Here is a 25,616-nt window from a genome sequence, read left to right on the forward strand (position 1 = left end):
AAAAACTTGCTTTCACATTAAGTTCAAAATTTCTGAGTTAATTTGGTTTTCTTTGGTTTGCAATACATCTAAATAAAGTTCCTTTTGTTTATTTCTTATCATGTAGTAGCTGTTACTTTTTGTGGAATTTTGAAGATATGAAAAGTAATGGTAACTGTAGGGTTTCTCAAACAAGAGCTTAGAACTGACCTTATTCCCCTCCTTATCGCCAACCATACTCTTTTGCTAGTTCATAAATAAAAGTGTAGATTTCAAGAAGTGAGGTTTCTATTGGCGATAGATTTATCTTTTGCTAGCTTATAACTTAATCATTTTGCGCCAGCCTATGGCTTGTTTGTGTTCTTTCCTTTATTCCTTTGAATTTCATCCTTGTTTTGTGTCAGACACTGTCTAGATTGTAACTGTATTTGTAATTGCCCAAAATGCAGGGTAATAAGTAGGCATTTATAAAGTTAGGATTAGAAGTCTGGATCGGTGTTTTTTCCATAAGCCAGCCATATTAGGGTGTCTCTAAGGGAAGTGAGAGAAGTCATAGTATGCTCAAATTTATCATTGTTTCAAGCCACAATGCAATGTATTTTTCTGAGTATAAGGTATGATATCCTGGCTAGATCAGGAGCCTTTATTTTCATCAGCTGGAAATTTACTGAACCCATGTAGTTTCAACTAGTAGGCCAACAAAGAGACTTAAGATCTCCTCACTGGGTACAATCTAAAGTTGACATTTTTATCATAAATACCAGTATCACTTTTAAGTGGAAAAGAGAGGAGGAAGCATGGAATGACAGGTCTTGGCCTCATAGTAGTATGAAAGGCATCTCCTGGAAAAAGATCAATTGCCTAGGGTGGCTGGGGCTCACAGGGAAGTTGTAGACGTTGGGTGTGGAAAGGTTGGGCTTTACCAAAATGTATGTGTCCTTAAATTCTACCACCACCACCTGATCAGGGACTTAGATATTTTCCTGGAGAGTTGAAGTGAGAATTTGAAGCCAACTCAGTAAAGTTTCTTTTAGGAAAAGGAACCTGGCAACATTGTGTAAGGAGAATTGAAGAGAAGTTATAAGCAGGAAAATATCTTGAGAGTCCCAGCCTGAGTCAATGAGGGGCTTGACCAAAGTCGGAAAGCCTGGAGGTACTGTTGTACTTCTCAATGTAGATCATGCATTGGTTTGGTGTTTTGTTTTGTTTTTTTTTTTTTGTTTTTGTTTTTGTTTTAATTAGGAAAAGCAAGGAACAAGAATGGATTATTTTATTATTCTGGAAATTGTTTTAAATGCAAATAAACTTTTGCATTGGTTTGTTTTTTTCTTTATGCATTTGGATATATCTTTCCTAGGGTAGAGTTGTCTTGCAAAGGGCAACTGTGCCTCCCTTTCCTTCTGACACTAGTTTTCAGTCTGATACAAAACTGGAGAGTCTGGGTTTGTGTGGAACCCGCAGCCTTCCCAGAGTTAAGAGAGTAGACTTCGCCTTATCTTGTCATCAGTGAAGGGGTGTGCTTATGTGGGAAGAAACAGAATTTGAAAATTAGGAAATAAAACTAGACAAAGAAAATCCTTTACTGCCTTATTTCACTAGCATCTTTGGGGAATGAGGTCCAGGTATAAGTGATCTGGTAAGTAGACAACATCCACTCTCGGCTGACCTGAACTCCTTTTTTTTTTTTTCCTGAAGTCTTTTTTTTTTTTTTTCCACGAAATTTACCACCTCCAAATGTTGGTTACTCCTTTGGGGAATGCCCTCCTCTTGTTGCTTCTGTGACATGCGGTTCTGTGGTTTTTCTCCTCCTTGTTGGCTGCTTTCTTTTCTACATCTGCTCCTTCCTCCCACTCCCTAAGTGGAGCAGCAGCAGAGTGATCTGATCACACTTGTGTTTAAAAAACTTAATTCTCGGAGAGAGCGGATGCCAGAGAAGCAGGAAGGGCAAGAGGAAACATTTCCAGTAATGATGTCTTACTGAGAAGCAACACAATGATAGGGAGAAGAGGCAGGTGTAGGAAAGGCCCCAGAACAGCGAAGCATAAGGCCCCAGGAGCATCTGTTGCCTTTAGCAAGGCAGGAACGTTTGAATGGAACTGGCTGGCTGCGCAGCACACCCGCTTGGCTTGTGCTTGTGGCCGCACAGCCAGGTTGCAGGCCTCAGAGGCAGTGGGAATGTGGGCTTAGAACCAGGCATAGCAAGTGAGCAGTGACATCGAGGGAACACTTAATTGGGTGGTTTTCTTTACAAGTTATTGGGAATAAATGGAGAGTAAGTTTTTTTGTTTTTTTTTTTGTTGCTGTTGTTTTTTTTTTTTTTTTTTTTTTTACGCACTGTATAACTGTTTGAAATTAATTGTTGGCTTTAATGACATTTCAGGATTCTAGGCCAGAGTGGCATATTAAGCTGTCTTTAGAAAACATGGCATATGAAATTGGGTTAGAAATTGATGGACCTATTCTCACTTGCCTAAGAATAAGGTTACTTACTTGTAAACTTTTCTTTTCTCCAAAACATCATATGGTAACTCTTACAAATCAGACTATCTAGGCAAAATACAAGTGTCATTTTCCTTCTGATACTAAAGTAACTCAGAAGCTCTTTTTAAACAACTTCCTCAACTTGTCATTTAATTTAAAGTATAGGAGTTTTATATACCATAGAGTTTGGAGTTCAGTGTTATACTTCTATCACCTATGACCTTATATCATAACAAAAAAAATGTGTACATTCATAATCTCCTTTTCTTGACCATCTAACTCAGAATGGCCAAGAGCCACACTTCAGCTTTAATAAATGTCCACAATAGGGATCCCTTGGTGGCTCAGCAGTTTGGCGCCTGCCTTCGGCCCAGGGTGTGATCCTAGAGACCTGGGATGAGGTCCCACATCGGGATCTCTGCGTGGAGCCTGCTTCTACCTCTGCCTGTGTCTCTGCCTCTCTCTCTCTCTCTCTCTCTCTCTCTCTATGTGTGTGTCTCATGAATAAATAAATAAAATCTTAAAAATAAAATAAAATAAATGTTCACAAGACCTGCCTGTGTGTGACTAAAAAATTTCCTATTAGTCCAGCCAAAGTTAGTCTAACGACAGCTGAATTCAAAGAAATTAATGTAGCTTTTATGCTTAGATCTCTAGTCTCTCCCAAGTGGGGCCTCATAGCCTCGTATGAAATAAGACTGTTCAATCCAGTTCATCTTTCCTACTAAAGTTCAGAAAAATCCGTTGGTTACTTCAGGGCAACGTAAATGCCAATGTGCTTGAGAAATCAGTGTGTATTTGTGGAAATACAGTAATCAGGTAGGCCCTGAAACCACAGAGGTCTGTGCTGAAATCCCAGCTTTGCAGTGTCTGCTCATGTGGTCACCAACACGTGGCTTAACCTCCCTAAGTCACAGCTTTGCCAGCTTTACTTGTCTGTCTTTTTATGTTTAGAAGTATTTTTCTTATTACAAGATGATTACACAGTTACTTATTTAGCTTTGCCAGGTTTAAAGTGGGGGCAATAAAAACAAAAATCATACATTAGATGCCTTGATTTGAGTCTGGCCTGTGTTAGACCCAGAATAAAGTGTGTCTGTTACTGTGAGTTGTCATTTTGTTCTATGACTGGCTCATATGTATTTTATCACAAAGACCCTGGAAGTCAACTGGTTGACTTCCATCAACTTTTGTCTTTAAGAGGGAAAAAAAAATACTCTCTAATCAACTACCTTTCCATGGGCCCAAGATGATGATGTTTGTCTTTTTACAGGCAGCCGTTTGGCAGCTCTCCAGATGACTTGCTGTGTCCACATCCTGCAGCAGAATCTCCGAGTGATGAAGGAGCTCTCCTGGACCAGCTCTATTTAGCCTTGAGGAATTTCGATGGACTGGAGGAGATTGACAGGGCTCTCGGAATACCCGAGCTGGTCAGCCAGGTACGCACAGAGGGAGGCCGATGGGGCTGAGCACTCGTGTGGAGACAAAGTTATCCATTTTCTTTGGTTTACAGATGACCTGCAGGCCACTTTTTAGAATACTTCTTTACCTCCTGACAAGCTAATGCTGTTTTCTTTCTCCCTTTCCTTGTTACTCCTACATCAACTTTAGCCCAAGAGCGGAAAATACTGAAAATGTGCTTTACATATAATTTGGGTTATTGAACTGAAAGGCAGAGTCAAGGCCAGCTCACCTGATGACAGGGAGGGACACACAAGGGGCAGAAAACAGGCAAGTCAGGAACAGAGCATTGCTGCTCTATGACCTAGAATCCTTTCGTCTGAAGAACCAGTCAGTATCCATGACATGACATCCTGTTAATCTTGACATTTGTCGGCTGGTGATAGGAAGCTATTGTGCTACAAAAACACCTTGTGGGGATCCCTGGGTGGCTCAGCGGTTTAGCGCCTTCAGCCCAGGGTATGATCCTGGAGACCCGGGATCAAGCCCCACATCGGGCTTCCTGCATGGAGACTGCTTCTCTCTCTGCCTGTGTCTCTGCCTCTGTCTTTCTCTGTGTCTCGCATGAATAAATAAATAAAATCTTAAAAAAAAAAAAAAAAAAAACACCTTGCAGTGAGTTAGCAGAAGTCATTTTAGAGGTAGCTGCAGTTAATTAGTCATTTTTACCTTCGTGTGGGTGGAACCCACAATAATTTGGGGGATATTTCAGCATAAATGGGAATATAAGGAAGTTAACTAGTCTTCACATGTTTATTTAGCTTTCCTCCTCCTGATAATTTAAGTCAGTTCAAGTAATTCTCTGCTTTAAGAGGACTTTATAGCAATATAATAAGCAACCTAATACAGTCTTGTGTGATAGTATAGTATTTTCTCTGTCTGGCTACCCAGCTAACATTGTGGGAAGCAGGCCCCCTGGCTTACTTTGTGAAGAGTAGCAACAGCAACAGATTTTTTTTAAATGATCACAGTCGTGGTACTATCTTCCTTTGTTCTCAGCACAAATCATCTTTATTTCTTATTGCTGAAAAAGACCTTCCCATGTTCAGTCTACTTCTCAGACACGGCATGTCAGGAGGATATGTCAGAAAGGTGATGCAGAGTCATTGGAGGCTTCTCTAAAGCACAGAAACAGTATTGTCATAATTCCTGCAGCCCAGCAGACATAGGGGGAGTGAAGACTTGTCAATTCATATCGAGAACAGCAGAATGGAAAGAAATGACTTAAGAGCTTACATGATCTAATAACTTGAAGTAAATCGAGAAGGGAGCATGGAATTTAAATATTTCCTGTGTGGCTAGTTTGCTTTGCTTTTGTGGTAGTTAGAAACCAGCCTTCAGAACTGTCATGCTCAAGTTTTGTTCAAGTGACATTTAAAAGTGTGGCTACTGGGATTGGCGGGTGACTTGTAGCATTGTTTTTTATCAATGCTAGTGTCGTTTCATCATTAATATTTTTAGTCCTTTTTTTTTATCTATTTGTCATCCATTGTCAGTATAATATCATCTTATTAAACTGAATGACAGAAACGTTTATTGAGTGGAGTCGGGAAATGGAGAATACAAATGGATTTACTCATACCCATCAGAGTTGTGTGTTTTCTTTAAAAATGGAAGTTAATTAAATGTCTTCCCTGTTACAGAGAGGCAAATATTTAAAGTCCTGAGATACTTCTGTAGGTGTAGTTAGAGCAGTAATTGAACAGTGAATGGTTTCCCCTGGTAGGTTCCATCCACATTTTTAACATTCCTCTGGAGAGGGCATTGGGCCTAGTTCTCCCGGGTGGGCCTCAGGGCCACACTGACAGTGAGCCCAGGGTCCTGGGAGGTGCCCACGCCTCCACTCTAACTTGGATAGACTGGTCTGAGGAAGGCCTAGGACATGACTAAGCTAAAGAAAAGTTTAAGAGATGGCTTTTGCTGTTGGGTTCTGCCCTCCTTATATCAGGGGTTTTGTAGCAATCACTCCTAGAAGTAGAAGGAAGACGAGAATTGGCCAGGTGTGCCTTTATACCCTAGACACAGACACACAGGAGCCACCTGGGTCTGAGGTGCTCCCCCCTGCAGAAGTTGTGGATTTTCCACGCCTGCCTCATTCTCACCCAGATAGATGAGGTAGCCATTAGAAACCAAGAACGACGAACACATTAAATATGTCTGGTAGGTGGCAAAGATGCAGGGAATCCTGGCAGCCACAGGAAACAGTTACATAGAGGCAGTGTGTCACACTGGTGAAGAGCCCAGCTGCCGAATCACAGACTGGATTGGAACCCACTATTTCTCTAGCCAGATAGGCTTACTGCAACCTGCTTCGCATCTCCAGGTCTCAGCTTTTGTTATCCGCAAAATGGGAATAACGGTGGTGGGCAGCTAGGTACCAAGGTGGTTGTCTAATTATAGTGATTGGTACGGGAATGAATAATTGGTGAAAAAATGTAACACTTCTAGGGAGCATTTGCATTTCAGAGTCTGCGTCTGTCTCCGATTAGCAGAGTGAGGAGGCGGCATCCCTAGTCATGGCCTGCTTCTCCCTTCCCTTGGAAGAAGTGTGGCTGGGAGTCGGCCCAACCCCACTTCTCTCCTCACAAACCTGGATATGTTGAACAAAGATATTCCCTAGGAAGAAAAGTGGAGTCAAGCTAGTACCTTTGTGCATAGTTTGGTACAGTGTAACAAGTTTCAGACGTGACAGTGAGGAAAAAAATCACCTTATACTTATTCTGCTGTTTTTAGTGGTTTTATTTATTTGTTTGTTTGTTATCTGGGGGCTTTCTCTTCAGAGCCAAGCAGTAGATCCGGAACAGTTCTCAAGTCAGGACTCCAACATCATGCTGGAGCAGAAGGCTGCAGTTTTCCCACAACAGTATGCGTCTCAGGCACAGATGGCGCAGGGTAGCTATCCTCCCATGCAAGATCCCAACTTTCATACCATGGGACAGCGGCCTAGCTATGCCACACTCCGCATGCAGCCCAGACCTGGCCTCAGGCCCACCGGCCTCGTGCAGAACCAGCCAAATCAGCTGAGGCTCCAGCTGCAGCATCGCCTCCAGGCACAGCAGGTGTGCTCTTCATGGGTGCCTGGAGAGGTGAGGGGTGGGGGGCAGGTTGAGGTGCGGTGGCATGACCATCATGTGTCCTTGGAGAAGCCTTAACACTCATCTCATTCCTGCTAAGATGATCCTCCATCTCATGCTCTTTTCTGCTTTACTGATTTTCCCTCCCGCCTCCCCCACTAACTCCACTGTAGCACAGAGTAGCTGTCCTTCTGTTGGCCATCCCTATTATTTATTAACAGTCTAGCTCTCTGAGCCTCTGTTTTCTTGTTTGTAAAACACGGCTGTTGTATGGTGTGGTGCAATGTGTATATGAGTAAAAGGACTTCACACGTGGTTTCTAACCCAGTGTGAGCACTCAGGACAATAGTAGCTCCTGTCCTTAGTCCTATCTCAGGACAGAAATAGTCACTATTAGCTGAATGGTGCAGCAGTGCTGCCTTATGAACACCTAGTTAGCTCAAGAAAATGTATTCTCATTGAAACAAGCTGAGATGGATTTCTATAAACAGTCCAAGATACTTTCTCAGTTATAAGCAATATGAAACCTCACTGGTAATTAGCTTTTTAAGGGAATTCAGCTGTAAACCATAGGGTTTCAGTATCTAATGACATTCAGAGTTTGTGTTGGGGAGGGTGATTTCTCCAGAAAGGTGATATGAAATATATTGTTTTAAAAATGTATTGATTCTTCTGTGTGTATGTATTTAGAATCGCCAGCCACTTATGAATCAAATCAGCAATGTTTCAAATGTGAACTTGACTCTGAGGCCTGGAGTACCAACACAGGTAGGGAGCAGTCCAGCCCAGTGTCTGTTGAATTTCTCTGTCATTTCTTCCCCTCGATATCCCTTGCAAAGTAACTCAGAAGGCCATACAACCCAGATCAGCATGGTGGATCTTTTAGGTCATTCAGATGTCCATTTAGCCTGTCACTTTTCTTTTTCTTTTCTTTTTTTTTTTTTTTTTTTTAAGATTTATTTATTTGAGAGAGAGAGCACGCACATACAAGCTCACAGCACACTGTGGGGAGAAGCAGAGGGAAAGAGAAACTCGAGCAGACTCCTCAGTGAGCACAGAACCCACCTTGGGGCTCAATCTCACAACCCTGAGATCACGACCTGAGCTAAAACCAAGAGTAGGGCGCTTAACCAACTGAGCCACCCAGGCGCCCCTAGCCTGTCACTTTTGTAGTTTCCTCCTAAACACTGCCATTTTCACTGCCAGCTACAGTCAATTGTCATTATTTACTTTTGTTGCACTTTTTTTTTTTAAGTTTTATTTATTTATTCATGAGAATACACAGAGAGGAAAGAGAGGCAGAGGCACAGGCAAAGGGAGAAGCAGGCTCCATGCAGGGAGCCCGACTTGGGAATGGATCCCGGGTCTCCAGGATCACGCCCTGGGCTGAAGGTGGCGCTAAACCGCTGAGCCACCAGGGCTGCCCACATTTGTTGCATTCTTAAGGTTAATGCAAACACTGAATTAGTGAAGAGGAGAAATAAAGGGTTCAAGTCCTTCCAGCCTCTGGTGACATCGTCATCAGTCTATCAGTACATAACCATGTGTCATATGTGTTTCTGTTTGAAAACACCTTCTGTAATATATATCATTGATCCCTTCCCTTGAACTCAGAGACAACAGCGCTCTGACTCTTGCCTGAGTGAAGCTCATCTAATATGTTTTCCCCATAAGGCACATCACAGCCTCTTGCCTTTAGGAACACTGGCAGCACTGTAGCACTACTCTTAGGAAGCACCGTACAGAGCAAAATGACGGGGGAAAGCACAGCAGAGTGAAAAATGCGGAACTGAACAGTCCACACAAAGGACGCTTCGTTCACAGTATGAGGCTGAAACAAACAGGCAGAGTGTTGCCTCGTTTCAGCCTCGGGTAGGAATGATACACACCTTAGACATCTCGAATTTTTTTGCCTCTCTGCACATGTCTATAAAATGATGGCAGTGCTGTGAATATGGAGTTGGGGGCTTCAAATAAATTTTACTAAGTAAGTTCACTGGTATGGAATCCATGGATAATGAGGACTGCCCTAGCCTGTTTGTATTATGTTCCTATCCCCCTCTCCCTCCGTACGCTCCCTGCTTTCTTCCTGCCTCTGTCCAGCCTCTTCTGACGTGCTTCGGGCCACATTTTGGCACAAATGATTTGGCTTTCCTCTAGACCAGAATGTCTATTGAATGAGAATCCAAATTGCCATCTTTAAGGTTTATAGAGAGGACATTCGTCTTACAGAGAGGACTGGTGGTGTGAGGTGCTTTAGCTAACTGTGCCTCTCACAGTGAGTTCCGAGTGAACATTGAACTTACCCATGTAAATCATTGCAGATTTCAGAAAAAAACATCATCTCTGTAGGATGTAGAAGCTCACATTCTCACCCACCAGTCATTCAACCCTAAAGTGTTTTTTCTGTATAATTCTATTTTCCAGATGATTTTGTCCTGTTTCTAATAGGTAGTTTGTTTTTCCATCTGTGTCTTCCCCCACTGTTCCCTCTGTGTATTCCCTACCTCACCCCCGTTTTAGGCACCTATTAATGCACAGATGCTGGCCCAAAGACAGAGGGAAATCCTGAACCAGCATCTTCGACAGAGACAAATGCATCAGCAACAGCAAGTTCAGCAGCGAACATTGATGATGAGAGGCCAAGGGTTGAACATGACCTCGAGCATGGTGGCTCCTGGTGGTTTACCAGCAACTCTGAGCAACCCCCGGATGCCCCAGGCAAATGCACAGCAGTTTCCGTTTCCTCCAAACTACGGTACTGGTCTTCCATCCCCACCACCTTTCACCAATCCTTTCTCCCCAGTGTTCCCCTGGTCCTAGGTCTCCACTCCTCTCACAAAGCTCTTTGCATGGCTCCCAGAGGAGTCTGGCTAGCTTGGGGGTGGGGGGCAGCAGGGGCCTAGCGGGAGCCCCCAGGCCCAGCACCCTGCCCACCAGTCTCTCAGCTCAGGTACCACCTTTTCTCTGAGGGCAGGTCTTTTAAGAATGACCGAAGGAAGTACGCATGTGTCTGGTCCCATCAGTCATGTGTGTGAGTGTGTATGAGAACATGTTTTATGTCAGCATCTGTAAACACAGGTGCACGTGTATATGTTTGTTTTTGAAAACCTCTGAGTCTGAACAAATCTATTGAACAAATCAATAGATATATACAAAAAGTTGAAAGACCTATGTAAATGCAAGTATTAGACATTCTATAATTTTAGAAAAAAGATGATGCCAAATCTTTAATGAATAGATAATTCCTCAAAAGCATGATCTAGAAACCCCAGTGGAGGGCTTCTTGGTTTTCTTCATGTTGATGTGTAGCTTAATGTTGTCTTAAAAGACAAATGTGTAATGTCATAAATGTTAATATTTGCTTACCTGTCATGTTCAATTAATGGTTGAATTATTGATAAAAGTAACTGCTTGTTTTAATGTTAGCATTCAAAATGATTTTACCTATCTTTCGCCAGTTACCTATAAATAACTATCAAGTCTGTGTGGTGCCTACATTCATGTCTCCTATTTCTTTAAAGAAACAGATACTGTGCAGCTTTTTCTGTGTGATCATGGACTTTTCTTTCACAGCTAATCTAAGTACTAATTAAATCTGCATATTGCACACATCTAGGCAGAAGCACACTTCCTTTACTGTCCTACTTGCAATTTCCTGAGTTGCTGCCTTTGTTTCAAAGCTTCTTTCTCCTGTGTCCTTTTTGATGACTTTGAAAAGGCTCCTAAAAAGTTCCTCTCTCCTTTTAGTGTAAATGTCACTTGTTTCTAAACTGAACAAGAAGCTTACATTCAATTTTTTTTTCTGATTCTTGCTCCTTGTACTTAGCATTGAAGTACTGTGGAGCCCTTTAGAGAGATGAAACAAGCTAATTGGGATCCCTGGGTGGCGCAGCGGTTTGTGCCTGCCTTTGGCCCAGGGCGCGATCCTGGAGACCCGGGATCGAATCCCACGTCGGGCTCCCGCTGCAGGGAGCCTGCTTCTCCCTCTGCCTGTGTCTCTGCCTCTCTCTCTCTCTCTCTCTCTCTGTGACTATCATAAATAAAAAAAAAAAAAAAAGAAGCTAATTATGATGGAGTCACTTGTTTTTTTTTAAAAATGCATTGATTTCATCATAGAATAATGGCTTAATTCAATAAAAAAATTATTCACATGTGTTAACTTCTTTTTTTTAATGATTTATTATTTTTATTTTTTATTTATGATAGTCACAGAGAGAGAGAGAGAGAGAGAGGCAGAGACACAGGCAGAGGGAGAAGCAGGCTCCACGCACCGGGAGCCCGGCGTGGGATTCAATCCTGGGTCTCCAGGATCACGCCCTGGGCCAAAGGCAGGCGCCAAACTGCTGCGCCACCCAGGGATCCCACATGTGTTAACTTCTATATAGCTGAAGTTCAATCTGATTTAAAGTTTAAACATTGCAATCTGGGGCAGCCCGGATGGCTCAGCGGTTTAGCACCACCTTCGGCCCAGGTTGTAACCCTGGAGACCGGAGATCGAGTCCCATGTCAGGCTCCCTGCATGGAGCCTGCTTCTCCCTCTGCCTGTGTCTCTGCCTCTCTCTCTGTGTCTCTCATGAATAAATAAATAAAATCTTTTTTTTTAAAGATCTGTAGTCATATATAAAAATTTAAAGACTGTCTCAGGTAAAAGAGAAATATAAAAAAAAAAAGAGAAATATACCTCTTTGACTCATTCTTGATTTGGAGAAAGATAAGGGGAAGGAACAGTATTTTCTCTTGTCTCTAGTCACAGTGATTAACATGGTTCTTAGCACTCTTATAACTACCATAAGCAATCAAGATAGGGAAATTTGCTTCGTGCATTTTATACCAGTTTGGAATCTGTTGAAGATGTTATTAACCAGCACGTGATCAGGTTTTTGAAAGTAATTTTCTATGTGTATGTAATTTGTTCTCTTTTCTTCCGCTTAGTCTCTGCAATAAAACTAACACTCTCCTTTGGATTTCTGTTTTTGTTTTTTAAGGAATAAGTCAGCAACCTGATCCAGGCTTCACTGGGGCGACAACACCCCAGAGCCCTCTGATGTCACCCAGAATGGCACATACCCAGAGCCCCATGATGCAGCAGTCTCAGGCTAATCCAGCCTACCAGGCCTCCTCTGACATGAATGGGTGGGCGCAGGGGAATATGGGTGGAAACAGGTATGCTGTGTTTCTGTGTCTTTTTGATATAAATGATCACCAGGGAATCTTTCTGTAGGCCACCTCTCTTTTCTGTATTTTTTCCTTTTTTTTTTTTTTTTTTTTTAATTAAGGAAGCTCTATCCCCAACATGGGGCATAAACTAACAACCCTGAGATCAAGAGTCACATGTTTGGGATGCCTGGGTGGTTGAGCAGTTGAGCATCTGCCTTCAGCTCAGGGCGTGACCCTGGGGTCTTAGGATCGAGTCCCACATCGGGCTCCCTGCATGGAGCCTGCTTCTCCCTCTGCCTGTGTCTCCCCCCCCCCCTTTGTGTCTCTCATGAATAAATAAATAAAATCTTTAAAAAAAAAAAAGAGTCACATGGTTCTACCAACTAAGCCAGCCAGGTGTCCCATCTTTTCTGTATTTTTCTTAACTTTTTTTGCTCCAGCAAGCAATGCCAAATAAACTACTAAGTAAGGAAGTTTACTTTTCCTATGGCAGAAGTTACCAGAATTTACAAAAGCTTAGCATATCTTTTCCTTGGGAATAAAAGGCACTCCCTTTAGAAGGTTGCACCCCACCAATTTAAGCTAGAAACTGCTATGGAAGGCAGTGCTCTACAAGCCATCCTTTATTAGTACCTGTAGTAAAAGCAAACAAGTAAAAGCTTGTTGGGTGCAGAAGTGAAAGTGGAAAATAGAACCCTAGACCTTCCTGGTGATGTAAGGAAAAGAGAGGAGCGTGATCACCGCTGCAGCCTCATTGAGTACTTCCCCTACCATTTCTGACTTCACCTCTGCTGGCTGCCCCACCCTGGGTTCTTTCAGCCTGGACTTATTCTGAAGTAAATGCCTGAGGGGCAAGTGCTCAAAATTGCCTGCCTGTTTGCCCCACAACTCTTGACATTTTAATCTTTTCCTTATGTTCTAGCATGTTTTCACAACAGTCCCCACCACACTTTGGGCAACAAGCAAACACCAGCATGTACAATAACAATATGAACATCAATGTATCCATGGCGACCAACACAGGTGGGATGAACAACATGAACCAGATGACAGGACAGATCAGCATGACCTCAGTGACCTCCGTGCCTACGTCGGGGCTGTCCTCCATGGGTCCCGAGCAGGTGAGCACCCTGAGAAGCAGACCTTTGTCTTCTGATCATAACTTTTTGTCTATTTCTGCATTCACTGTATCTTTCCATGTACTTAACATCTGCCATCAACTCCCACATTTATTTTGATGAGTGTTTTCTCGACCTTACTTTAACCTGTTAGTGTGATTAACAGAAATACTTGTCAATGATGAAATAAACATGAAAGGATTCCTGACTACTCAAGGATCTTCTAAAATATTTCTTAACTTTGCCACTTAATTTATTTGAGGAACTTAGCAATAACTAAAGTGAATCTCTAAAAATGGAATGGTAAATGTACTTCTTAAATAGCCTTATTTTGGATTGATAGTTTAAGAACTTATTTTCTCCTAAGCGAAAAACCCAGATGAATCCAAAAGGCCAAACTAATTGCCAGCCATCCAATTAGCTTCATTTCCTACTCTCCACACCCCCTACCCAATTAACTTTAAATGATACTTGTGCAGGGAGACTGGCACTAATCATCTGAAAACTATTCTTTATTATCTTGGGGCTGTGAGTGCTGTGGTTTTCTGGTCAATATTTTTTAAAGAATTCTGCTTGGGCAGCCTGGGTGGCTCAGAGGTTTAGCGCCGCCTTCGGCCCAGGACCTGATCCTGGGGGTTGGGTCCCACACCAGACTCCCTGCATGGATCCTGCTTCTCCCTCTGCCTGTGTCTCTGCCTCTGTGTGTGTGTGTGTGTGTGTGTCCCATGAATAAATAAAATCTTAAAAAATAAATAAAGAATTCTGCTTAAGACTAATTCTGAGTAAGACCAATGCATACCAGCTTCACCTGGTAGCAAAGAGACTCAAAGCATTGATATCTCAGGTAGCCAGCCTGGGATTCAGTCAGTGGTAGCTGATCCACAGGTAAAGATATTAGGGTTTGTTTGTTTTTTAAACATTTTATTTATTTATTCATGAGAGACACACAGAGAGAGAGAGACAGAGACAGAGACACAGGCAGAGGGAGAAGCAGGCTCCATGCAGGGAGCCCGATGTGGGACTCGATCCTGGGTCTCTGGGATCACGCCTTGGGCTGAAGGCAGGCGCTAAACAGCTGGGCCATCCAGGGATCCCCAAGATATTAGTTAATAATTTTTTAATTATGTTTACAGAAGACCTCATTTCTAAAGGGCACCGAATGCTTGGCATCCTACTACCTCGGTAGTCCATGCAAAGTAGAGATGTGGCAAGGACTCTGAGTCTTATTTCATACATGGAAATCAAGGCATGTAAAGTTTAAATGACTTAATAAGTCACTGACAGAACTTGTGTTTCAGTTAGATCATAATTGTGAAAATGGTGAAAGATTCAGAATTTGATTAGGTCTGTTTAAGCTGATGTTGGTAAACCACGATTAGTAAATTTTACAATGTCTCAATGTTTTATTCTACAAAAAGATATTAATAAAAATGCAGAGTGGTGCATGAGAAAATTTAAAGCCCTTTCAATTTAAGAAAGCTCTCTGTGATAATTTGCACTTCTTGTAATTGAACTGATGGTGGCTAAAGCCTTTTTGGGTAAATTAAAAACAGACATAATTAAAGATACACTTTTATCTTTTCAGTGGAGAAAACAGTGTTGATTTTGAATTTTCTACAAAAAGGAGCCAGTGGTGGTTCCTGGTTTGCTTTCTAGGGAAGCGATACAAAGCAACAGACACTGAGATGGTCTAGCCTACCAGAAGTCCCGCTCAGCCAGCCTGGAAGTTAAACTGGTGCATTTTTAATAATCCAGATTGCTTCTGTGTAGGAACTTTTGCATAGATTTTTTTTTTTTAAGATTTTATTTATTTATGAGAGACACACACAAACACAGAGGCAGAGACACAGGCAGAGGGAGAAGCAGGCTCCATGCAGGGAGCCCAACGTGGGACTCGATCCTGGGTCTCCAGGATCACGCCCTGGGCTGAAAGGCGGTGCTAAACCGCTGAGCCACCCAGGCTGCCCGGAACTTTTGCATAGATTTAAACTTTCTGAATATCAGAATTAATTTGGAAACCCAAGAATTACAACTGCCACCTATATACAGTATTAGTATTTGTACCTTTGTAATTTGTGCAAGAATTGTATGAATGCTAATGAATAGTTCAGTTGGTTATAGAAGATTCACAAAATTCAGCACTGTTGGGTACTCAGACTTGCTCTTGCTAATCAACAACTTGCCTAAACAATGAAGGTATTAGGAGCTTCTCAGATGGCTTTAAAGGCCCACATTTGAATCATGGGTCTAATTTGAACCCACCGAAAGGGCAAACCTGTTAAGTCGTGAAAATGTTTCCAGTATTATCATCTGTCAAATCTCTACACAGAATGCAGACTTTAATTTTGAAGGCAGTGTAAGTAATTTCTTGTTCCTCCATACTCCCCTGAAAACCTAAGCATGGGAGAGTAGGTACGGGGGTGGAGCCGTTTCCATGTAGCCGTCTTTCCCCATCATTCTAATCCTGATGACCAAGACGAGGAGGGAGGTTTGATGGCTTGCTTGCTCCTAGTACACTTTTGGATTGGATGTCCTACTGACTATAGCCAATGTCCTGTCTTGTGCCCTCAGGTTAATGATCCTGCTCTGAGGGGAGGCAACCTTTTCCCAAACCAGCTGCCTGGAATGGATATGATTAAGCAGGAGGGAGACGCATCACGGGTAAGAAACAACAAAGAAATATGTGAATACAGCAGTAAAGGGAACATGGATATTTTATAGACCAAAATTGGCAGATAAACTGTCAGCCACTAGATTAAAGACAGTTGTAACGCTTGTGATTTTTAAAAACATCTTGTAATTTTATCTGGCATACAATGGTTTTCTGTGAATACTTATTTTTTTAAGCTCATTTTAATTGAGCTAATGGTGGCATATGAATTAAGAACACTAATTTTGCTCTGGAATGGTATTATTATAGCAAAGCAAAAAAAAACGTAGCAATGAATCAGTCATGTTAGGGCAAACTTTATTTTTACTTTTTCTGAATCATAATGTTAGATTTTCAGGAGGATAAAGAGGAGCTAACTTACAGTTGTTCTCTATCCCTTAATTAGGTGTATGTTTATTCTTTTTAAGGATTTTTTTTCTATATTTTATTTTGTTTAGGCAACAGTCATGTATATTATTTGCCTATTCAACACTTGTTCTAAGAAGAGTGATATTACCATGTTCAGTCAAATCTTGAAAAAGAATAGTCGGTATTTAGAACCCAACTGAATTATGTGCCTAGCAGCAGATCTGTTAACAAGAAGGTTCTGTGAGCAGTTTAGCACATAGATAAATGGGCCTGTGGGGCCCTCTTAAGGTAATGGATACAATTCTTAGCAGTAGATAACTTTTTTTTTTTTTTTAAGTTAAAAATTTTCTCTCCAGGCACCTGGGTGGCTCAGTGGTTGACCATCTGCCTTTGGCTCAGGTCGTGATCCCAGCATCCTAGGATTGAGTCTCATTTCAGGCTCCTCGCAGGGAGCCTGCTTCTCCCTCTGCCTGTGTCTTTGCCTCTGTCTCTGTGTCTCTCATGAATAAATAAAATCTTTAAAAAAAAAAATTCTTTCAATGGAGAAAATGTAGGATCGATGTTCAATTTCCTACAAAAAAGTGAATCTTGGATGGTTTTGTTAATATCTAAGTTTAAAAAGTAATAGATCCAGGGGCACCTGGGTGGCTCTGTGGGTTAAGGGTCTGCCTTGGGCCCGGGTCATGATGCCGGTATCCTGAGCCTCGTATCAGGTTCCCTCCTCAGTGGGGAGTCTGCTTCTCTCTCTCCCTCTCCCACTGCCCCTCCTCCCACTCATGCGTGCTTGTGTGCACACTCTCTCAAGAAAAAAAACTTTAAAAAAAAAAAAAGGAACCACAGTCACATACGACAGAGAGGCCCAAGGGTACCCAGATGTGCAGCTCATCTAAATGGTTAATGTTGTTACAGTGAATCAAACAGAAAATAGAATATATTTCATGTGTTTAGACTCTAAATGTGTCATTTACTGAAGTTTGAAGCCCCTTAGAGGGCTGGCATCTTCCTGCCGCCAGTCCTGCTGCCCCCACCCCATTGCACTTCTCCGGGGAGTGGCCACATAACCCAGCGACAGCCTGTGTGAGAAAGTGGAAGCATAACCCTGGAAACACTGACATTGGTGATAATTAGTCTTACACTAAAGGGTGGTCCATTTTAACCCAGAAGTGCCAGGGAGCTTAACTGCTGAGCACGAGAGCGCACATGTGAGCTCTGTGAGGGGAGGCAGGTGTGTGAGGGCCAGGATCACATTTCCATCCCCAAATCTGTGACAGCAGGGACTGGCTCTCCCCTCGTCACCTTCGGTGGTGACTGCGTACTAGGGCAGGCACCCATAATATTTTTTTTCCAGAATTCCAGAAACAGCCAACGGATATTGAGCACAGCCGAATTATCTGCCAAGAGCTTTACTGAAATTAGTTCACTGAAAGTCCCCCACAGCCATGTGGTAGAACTCCTGTTTTGAGGGTGTCATGACTTGCCCCAGGTGCCACAACACCGGGAAGGGAACCCAGGCAGGCTACCCCATAAGGGTGTGTCCCCAGTGCCTGCACTCCACCACTGACTCCCCCAGGGGGGACACGGCGCTCCTGTGGCATGTTTCTAAGGCTTCATGCAAGTAACATTGGAGAAGGCCCCCCAAAAAAACAAATTGGTTGCTCTTCCCTTCTCTCTTTTTATAGATCCTGAAGGGAAAAGAAATCTTCGTACGTACTGTAGGGCAGGCAGACAGCAAACACTCAGCTACATATTGAGAAGAGTCCTCAGCTTCAGGCAACAGGATACTTAATCTCAGGTGGGGAAACCCTCTGACATGAGGAAAGGGAGTGGCCTTTTTTGGTCTCTAGTGTACAGAGGCCATGCCGGGCCCATCGAAGATATTTAGGCCTTCCCAACACTTACAGATGAGGAGACTGAGTCTCAGAGCATTGGGGGATTTGCCCAGGCCCACACAGCTAGTGGGGAGGGGGGACCACTCCAAGAAGCATCAGAGTGACGCAGGGACCTCCCAATCGCCAGAGGGGGGTCTGGGCAGTGGAGGTACAGGTGTAGGCAAGGTCGGCCAGTAGAACTGGGTATTTACCTTCATGCACATCTAGGAACCCAATGGGTACTCCCTAAAACTAAATGGAAAGATTAGCATCACAAAAGGCAACTTTCAGTAAATCTAGGATGTTCTCTCCATCAAAAGTACCTTTCCGGATCCATGGTGAGAAACCTCTGCCGGTTGTCCTCTAGCCTGGGCCATTTGTGCCCCTCCCACTTTGTTTTTCCCAGTCCCCCTCTTGAATCTTGCTTCCCCATCTGTACTTTGTTCGCGCTCAATGTTAAGGCCAGAGAACAGTCTGTCAGATACTCTTGTTTCCTCCAGGGAATAAAATGTACAGTATATCCCTTCTAATCCGTGGGTAATAATGGGCAGTCAGTTTGTGCTTGTCACCATACTACTGATGTGTGTACAGAAGGGGATCCAGTCATCTTTGTCCTCTTGTGTTTCTGTAATATGTCCTGCTGCTGTTGTGATTCAAGAACCTGTTTTCAGAATTTTTATTGGTAACTTGGTTCTATTTGTTGAGCTGGAAACCACTATGATTCATTCTTAATTGAATCTGTGTTCCACTTATCTTGAAACGGAGATTAAAATTGTACCTTGCTTAAAGCAGAGCTAGAATATACAACTGTGGATTCACCAAAACACCATTTAGAGAAAGGCAGTTATTTTATATAACTAAAGAGCCTTCGTTTTACAAGGACTTACAGTATTCCTCTACATTTTTCATATACTTAAACATACCAAAATCAAGTTTATTGGGCACCTGCATAGCTCCTGTATAAAGTATAGCTGTAATTACTTGCATTTGCTAGTGTTCTGGAAATCCATCATTAACTGGGACCGGCTCTGAGGTGGTGATCATAATGGTGGTGAGAACATTCACTAAGCACTTTCCGTGTTGCGGGAAGTACTTAAACATTTCATGTACATCATTTTGTTTAATCCTCATGACAACCCTAGGAAGTATTAGGGACAGAAGACTAAGTGACTCCCCACCCCCTCAAAGTGACACAACTGGATGCCAGGCCAAGCTGTGTTCCTCTAGAGATGCATGTCATCCTCAGTGTTCTTTCACTACGCTGATCTGGGTGATAGCTGCGTATTGATGCCCATTTGCGTTAAAGAACACTGCCTTTGGGACGCCTGGGTGGCTCAGCGGTTGAGCATCTACCTTTGCCTCTGGAGCTGCTGGATCAAGTCCCACATCAGGCTCCTGCATGGAGGCCTGCTTCTCCCTCTGCCTCTCTGTCTCTCATGAATAATAAAATATTTTTTTAAAAAAAAGAATACTGCCTTCAAGTTGCTAAGGATATGAATACTTCTCAATAGAATTAGTTTTTCTAGACTAACTGGAAAATTGAAGGATTTTTTTTCATATTTCGGTTGGAGCCATGGAGTATTTCTATATTAAATTATATAAGTGACACAAATTAGGAATAAAGCTGTAAGTCAGCTTTATAGTAGAGAGTACATGAACCGTTCTCTAAGAGGAACTCATCAGAGATCTTCTCACAGGCTGATGTGTCAAGCTTGGGAGAGCTGTGCGCTGGGCCAGGAATGAGCCCACCTGTGCCCGCTAGCAGTTCACCCGGGTCTCTCTAAGGGACTGGGTGAAACTTCCTCACTCATCTTGTTTGAACTAGATCATCCCTAGTGGCCCTGATGTGCTAACTGTGTCTATCTAAATCCCAGCAGCAGTTGTTACACATCCCCACAGCAACCGGTATTTCGTCTCGGGTAACTCGGGCCATGCCATTTATTTAATTGTCTACCTGGCCCACTCAGTGTTTTGATAGCAGTGACCAGAAACACGTTGTTATGGTTGTGTCCCCAGCACCTTTCACAGATTCGATAATTAAGATTTGCTACATGGATAAAATATCTTGGGGGGAAACAGTCAGTAGCCAAAGGAAAGCACTGACAGAGACATGCACGAACCCAGCGAATACCTCTACAGGAGTCTTGCTCACCACGGCCCTGAGCGTTCAGTCACTCAGACGGTCGTGAAACCAGACCAGCCAAAAACTAGCGAGAGTACCCCAAGAGCCAAAGCCCCAGCTACTTAGCTTGCTGAAGCCAGGAAGACAGCCCATGGAACCTTGGGAGTATCTCCATAAGGGAGAGTCAGTCAAGAGGGACATTTTGTTGAAAGTGGGTTTGTACTAGATGGTTTTTAAGGAAGTAAAATTCCGAGGTACTTCACAATTTTCTCTGTTTTCCTGCAGAAATACTGCTGACACTGAAGGTAGCTGGTTGCTTCTCTCTTCAGCTGACTGGGCTCACTTGCTCCAAACACTTAGCAGCCTGGAGAGCCGTGTCTATTTGTTTTGACCCGATCGACCTGACAGCCATTTCTGCCAGAGCAAGGTCAGCAGATGGGCCTGGGCCCTGGGCCCTCTCCCAGGGTAGAGTCCACTTGGCTGTGTCAGGAGGAGCCGCCTCCTCTCTTGACAGTCTGAAGCTCTCGTCCAGACAGTTGCTCAGTCTGTTCACTGCATTCACCTTAGTGCAATTTAGATCTCTCCTGCGGAGTAAATGTTGGCAGGCAAATTCATACCCGTGTCAGATTGAATGTACTTAAATGTATGTATCTAAGGAAAACAACCATGCTCTTGTTCTGTTCCTGTTTGGTTCCAGACACTGGTTTCTTGCTTTGTTTTCCCTGGCTAATCAGTCTAGTGCAAAAGATTAAGATTTCATCTCGGGGAAAGAAAAGAATTTAAAAAAAAAATCAAACTAAAGGTATTAGAAGCTAAAGCCTGCATTTGGGATGAAAGCAGAGCAGACACCATGGACAGCGCTCTATGTACAGAGACACCCAAGAAGTGAAGACCAATAAAGTCATAGTTGTATCTTTGTAGAAGCTCTAGAGACCATGTGGGAAAGAGTTTCCAGTTACCGAACAGATGAAAAGGAGCCTGTGAGAGGGCCGTTAACATTAACAAGTGCTTTTTCCTTTTTTTCCTTTGTCAGAATCAAACTGGTTCACCTAAATTGTGAATCAAGAAGAAATATTGTTCATTTCCAAACTAAGTTCCCTTTAGATTGCTCAGACAGCTTTGATTCACACCTCCTCTTCCCCATGTGGTCCTGACTCTTCCCTGCCCCTCTTGGCCTTCCCTACTTCCCCCCACTTTCATTCATCATTTAAAAAAAAAATTTTTAAAAAGCAACAGAAACCAGGTAAGCCCTTTATTTCCTTAAATGTTTTGCCAGCCACTTATCAATTGCTATTAAATTTCAGAAAAATGCATTTACTGGCAAGGAGAGGAGCCAAGTTAGGACTTGATCCCAATCAAACTAAGGATACCTGCTTTGGAAGCATGTCTATTCTGTTCCCCAGCAACACTGGCCCACAAAAATGGGCAAAAATAACAGTGTGTTTAAAATTAACAGCAGATATCACAACAGATTTAACCTCCGCCATGTGTTTTTTATTTTGTTTTTTAGCAGTGCTGACTAAGCCGAAGTTTTGTAAGGTACATAAAATCCAATTTATATGTAAACAAGCAATAATTTAAGTTGAGAACTTAAGTGTTTTAATTGTATCATTTTTGTGAGGTATACATATTGTGGAATTGACTCAAAAATGAGGTACTTCAGTATTAAATTAGATATCTTCATAGCAATGTCTCCTAAAGGTGTTTTGTAAAGGATATCAATGCCTTGATTAGACCTAATTTGTAGACTTAAGACTTTTTATTTTCTAAACCTTGTGATTCTGCTCATAAATCATTTATCTAATCTATATGATATGCAGCCGCTGTAGGAACCAATTCTTGATTTTTATATGTTTATATTCTTTCTTAATGAACCTTAGAAAGACTACATGTTACTAAGCAGGCCACTTTTATGGTTGTTTTTCTTGCCCACTCTGGTAGGGGAATAATCTTTTATTAATTGGCGTCAGTTTCAGACAACCGCAATACCAAGAAACTGATGGCCTTTTTTGAGCTATTTCTCCCCAACCCCTAATACACATACTTTCTTACCTAAATTTCAGAATGATGTCTTTTTGATGTCTAAAAAGCAAAGTATTTTATATCTCATTAGCCAGGCTTTTTAGGAACAGAGAGGTTTTTCCTTGAAATTTGATTGTTTGTTTATTTGTGGCAGGGTGGAAAATGTACAAACTACCCCGATTTCTATTTATATCTCTCTCTGTATGTGCAAATTATGGAGGATAGAAAGAGATATAGCCCAAAGAGAAATGGTTAAGTAGACAGTCTGAAAGTGTTGCTCCATACTAAAGAAATTTTCTGGAAATTTGCATTTTGATCCTTTTTTCCACTCGAGAGGGTCTCACTACAGGGAGGTGGCCAAGGAACAGCACTTCTCGGCGGCCACCAGTTCACATGTCCCCCTCGAAAGGCTCTACTTTTCTCAGCCGAACCACTGGGCTGCCCGGTTGTGATGGAAAAAAAAAAATGAGCAGGTGTTGGCCCGAAACTCCATGACCTCATCGGTGTGATGAGGCTCACGTTACACAGTTTACGGTGACCCGTTTTAAGTTGATTTTTAGAAATACATGAATCGGAATGACTTTAACTTCACACAGCACAAAGGAGAAATGGAGTTTAAACTGGCTTTGTTTTAAGTCCCTTTTCACTAGAACACTGTCCAAAAATATCTGTGTATCTTTGATTGTTCACCCATCTGCCCAGTGTGTGTCTTTATTGTCAATCCCAGTTCAGACAAATCTGCAAACCTGTGATACCGGTAATTTAGAATAATTCGTGATCATTACTGTTTTGAAGGAAAAGAGATTATAAATTCTCTTATGGCTCAGACCAGGTAATGGATTTTGCTTTACATCTAATTAAGAGAAGAAAAGTCAGTGAAGGAATCCTCTGATCATATTGATCACTATAGAAGCAAAAGCCAAATCAATCCCCTTCATTATCAGTATTTCTCATGCTGTAAACAATAAATTTGTTAGACTGAGTACTTGGTTTTGTTTAATAGAACAAATAATCAGTGTTTTACTTATATTACTAAATGTGAAAAACATAATGTGAAAAGTATACATACATTAACTTGGTTGTAAAACTCATTTAAGTGTTCATGTAATGTGCTAAGTTTAAAAAGTGAAGTGAGCTGTTTTACTACAATGAATTCGTTTGACTCAAAGACTAAAAATGCCCCTCCCACGTGTATCTCTTATGGCCTGTAATAACTGAAAGCAATGTTTTTGCAGTTTATATAATGCAATTTTTAATCTGTGTTTAAAATGGAGTTCATATGGGCTTAACACATGAAATGGGTGGCACAGATCCACTTGCAGAACCCAAAGATACACAATCAATTTTGAAATGCAACTTAAGCCATTAATTGTTGGTGTGAATTTAAAATTTTCTAGTATTTGTATGGTAGTATGCTGCCTAAGAGCAAAGCATTCTCTGCACAAAAGAAAATTACTGTAGTGGCTTCGATTTTAATTAGAATTTTCTCCCTGGTGTTTCTTTATAGACTAAAACAAAATCTTTTAAGTTTCTTACTACAGGTAAAAGCTATGTGCAAGAACCTCAAAATGCTAAAATCTAGCATAATGCCTTAGATCTGTTTTTAAGTCTTGTATATTCCTACATAGCTGTCCAATGTATTATATTTGTATAGTGAATTGTGTACAATTTTTGAATAAGTGCATCATCACTTAACCTTTATGTTGTTGAATAGTGATGATGATACATTTCTTCAAACATTTAACTGTCATTTTTGTTCCTTTGTCATTTGTGGGTTTTATTTGTACAGTTCCTCATGAAGTTGCATCTGAGATGTGTGTATATGAAAAGATTATACAAGGGTAAAATTAAGCAATATATTAACTATGGTTCTTCAGGAGAAAGCTTACAGTGTTTCAGGTTGTGATTTATTTTCAAAATGGAGTTGACTCTGAACATCACTTTGTTCACCTGCATTGATGTTTGTATTTCTAGTGTGAGCAGTTTATGCAAAGGTAGATATATTCAGAGAAATTTTAAATACATTTATGCAAGTTAATATTGCTTTGCTGATGCTATTTGCTTATTTGATGTTAAATAATGCTATTGTAAATAAAGAATTCTGTTGTTATTGCATCACTTAATAAATTTTAATGCCTTCGGGTTTTACATGGCTTGGGAGATTTTAATATGTTCATATTGTATCTTCATTCATAATTGCACTTAAATTTAAAATACCTGACTTGTAATTTAATCATGTCTTACATTCATACAGTAGGTGACACCATCCCCAGCACTTTCACATTTGATTCCCTCACTCTGACCCCTTCCACAGATTTTCGGTCTAAAGCCAAGAGAGGTTATGATTATAGAGGTCTTAAGATTATCTAGTAACTTGATGCAAATACAGCCCCCTGGGTCCTAGATGATGTCACTGTTCTCACCAGACTATTCCACCTCTTGTCTCCATCTCCAAAAACAGAACAGTGTGGACTTCTGACTGCATGTTACATTTTAGAATATTTGTGATGATTTTAATTGATTTGTTAATATCAACTATTAACAAAGTTCATAAATGATACAGGCACATTTCCCAAAACCTAGGTCATAAACTACATGAAATACTAGTGAATACAATCTGGAATTGTATTTTTAAAAGATCTAAAACCAACATAAGTGAATAGAAAATTCCATCAATCCTGGGGCGCTTGGCTGGCTTAGAGCATGTGACTTTTGATCTCAGGGTTTGAATTTGAGCCCCATATTGGGTATAGAGATTATTTCAAAAATGAAATCTTTTTTTTTTTTTTCAAAAATGAAATCTTTGGAAAAAAAGAACACTACCAATGCTCTTAAGAAAAAACATTCCTAAAAAAAAAAAGAAAAAACATTCCTTTTAATAAATTTGCATAGGATAAATTTCAGCCCCCTTCCATGAGAAGACCTCAAGGAAAAATAAAACCTCTAGGAAAAGTATCCTGAAATTATTTAAGGGTATCTGATGCAATCCCACTGACACATCTTACTTAATGGTAAAATATTAGAAGTATTAGTTAAAGGCAAAACAATACAAGGAGACCTCACTATCAGTGCTGGGAAATGAGGTATTACTACTGGAATAGAAAAGGTAAAACATTTTCAGTCAATTTGACCATCTACACAGAAAACCCAAATGAATCAACTGGCTCTCAGAATGAATAAAAAGCTCAGATGACTAGAATATACAAAAATCGATACCTTCTTCTGTCCACACTAAAAATCCATTTTTTCAAATCTCCATTTACAATAACAAGAATACAATGCATATAAAGTAGTACTACAACTAACACAAAG

General features: G+C 41.4%; 1 protein-coding gene across 18 annotated transcripts in view; it reads left to right on the forward strand.

Moving 5' to 3' along the window:
• NCOA2 (nuclear receptor coactivator 2) overlaps window positions 1-24,452 on the forward strand; it is a 296,781-nt gene extending 272,329 nt beyond the window's left edge. For all 18 annotated transcript variants that reach the window (XM_072734542.1, XM_072734551.1, XM_072734540.1 and 15 more), the window contains 8 exons: window positions 3,734-3,899; window positions 6,702-6,980; window positions 7,686-7,763; window positions 9,519-9,753; window positions 11,984-12,161; window positions 13,078-13,276; window positions 15,845-15,934; window positions 20,568-24,452. In XM_072734542.1, the coding sequence (XP_072590643.1) occupies window positions 3,734-3,899; window positions 6,702-6,980; window positions 7,686-7,763; window positions 9,519-9,753; window positions 11,984-12,161; window positions 13,078-13,276; window positions 15,845-15,934; window positions 20,568-20,579 (1,237 nt within the window). In that variant the 3' untranslated portion in view covers window positions 20,580-24,452. The remainder of the gene's footprint in view (window positions 1-3,733; window positions 3,900-6,701; window positions 6,981-7,685; window positions 7,764-9,518; window positions 9,754-11,983; window positions 12,162-13,077; window positions 13,277-15,844; window positions 15,935-20,567) is intronic.
• The last annotated feature ends 1,164 nt before the right edge of the window (window positions 24,453-25,616 follow it).

This window comes from Vulpes vulpes, chromosome 13, assembly GCF_048418805.1.
Source record: "Vulpes vulpes isolate BD-2025 chromosome 13, VulVul3, whole genome shotgun sequence".
In the NCBI taxonomy this organism is placed as follows: Eukaryota; Metazoa; Chordata; class Mammalia; order Carnivora; family Canidae; genus Vulpes; species Vulpes vulpes.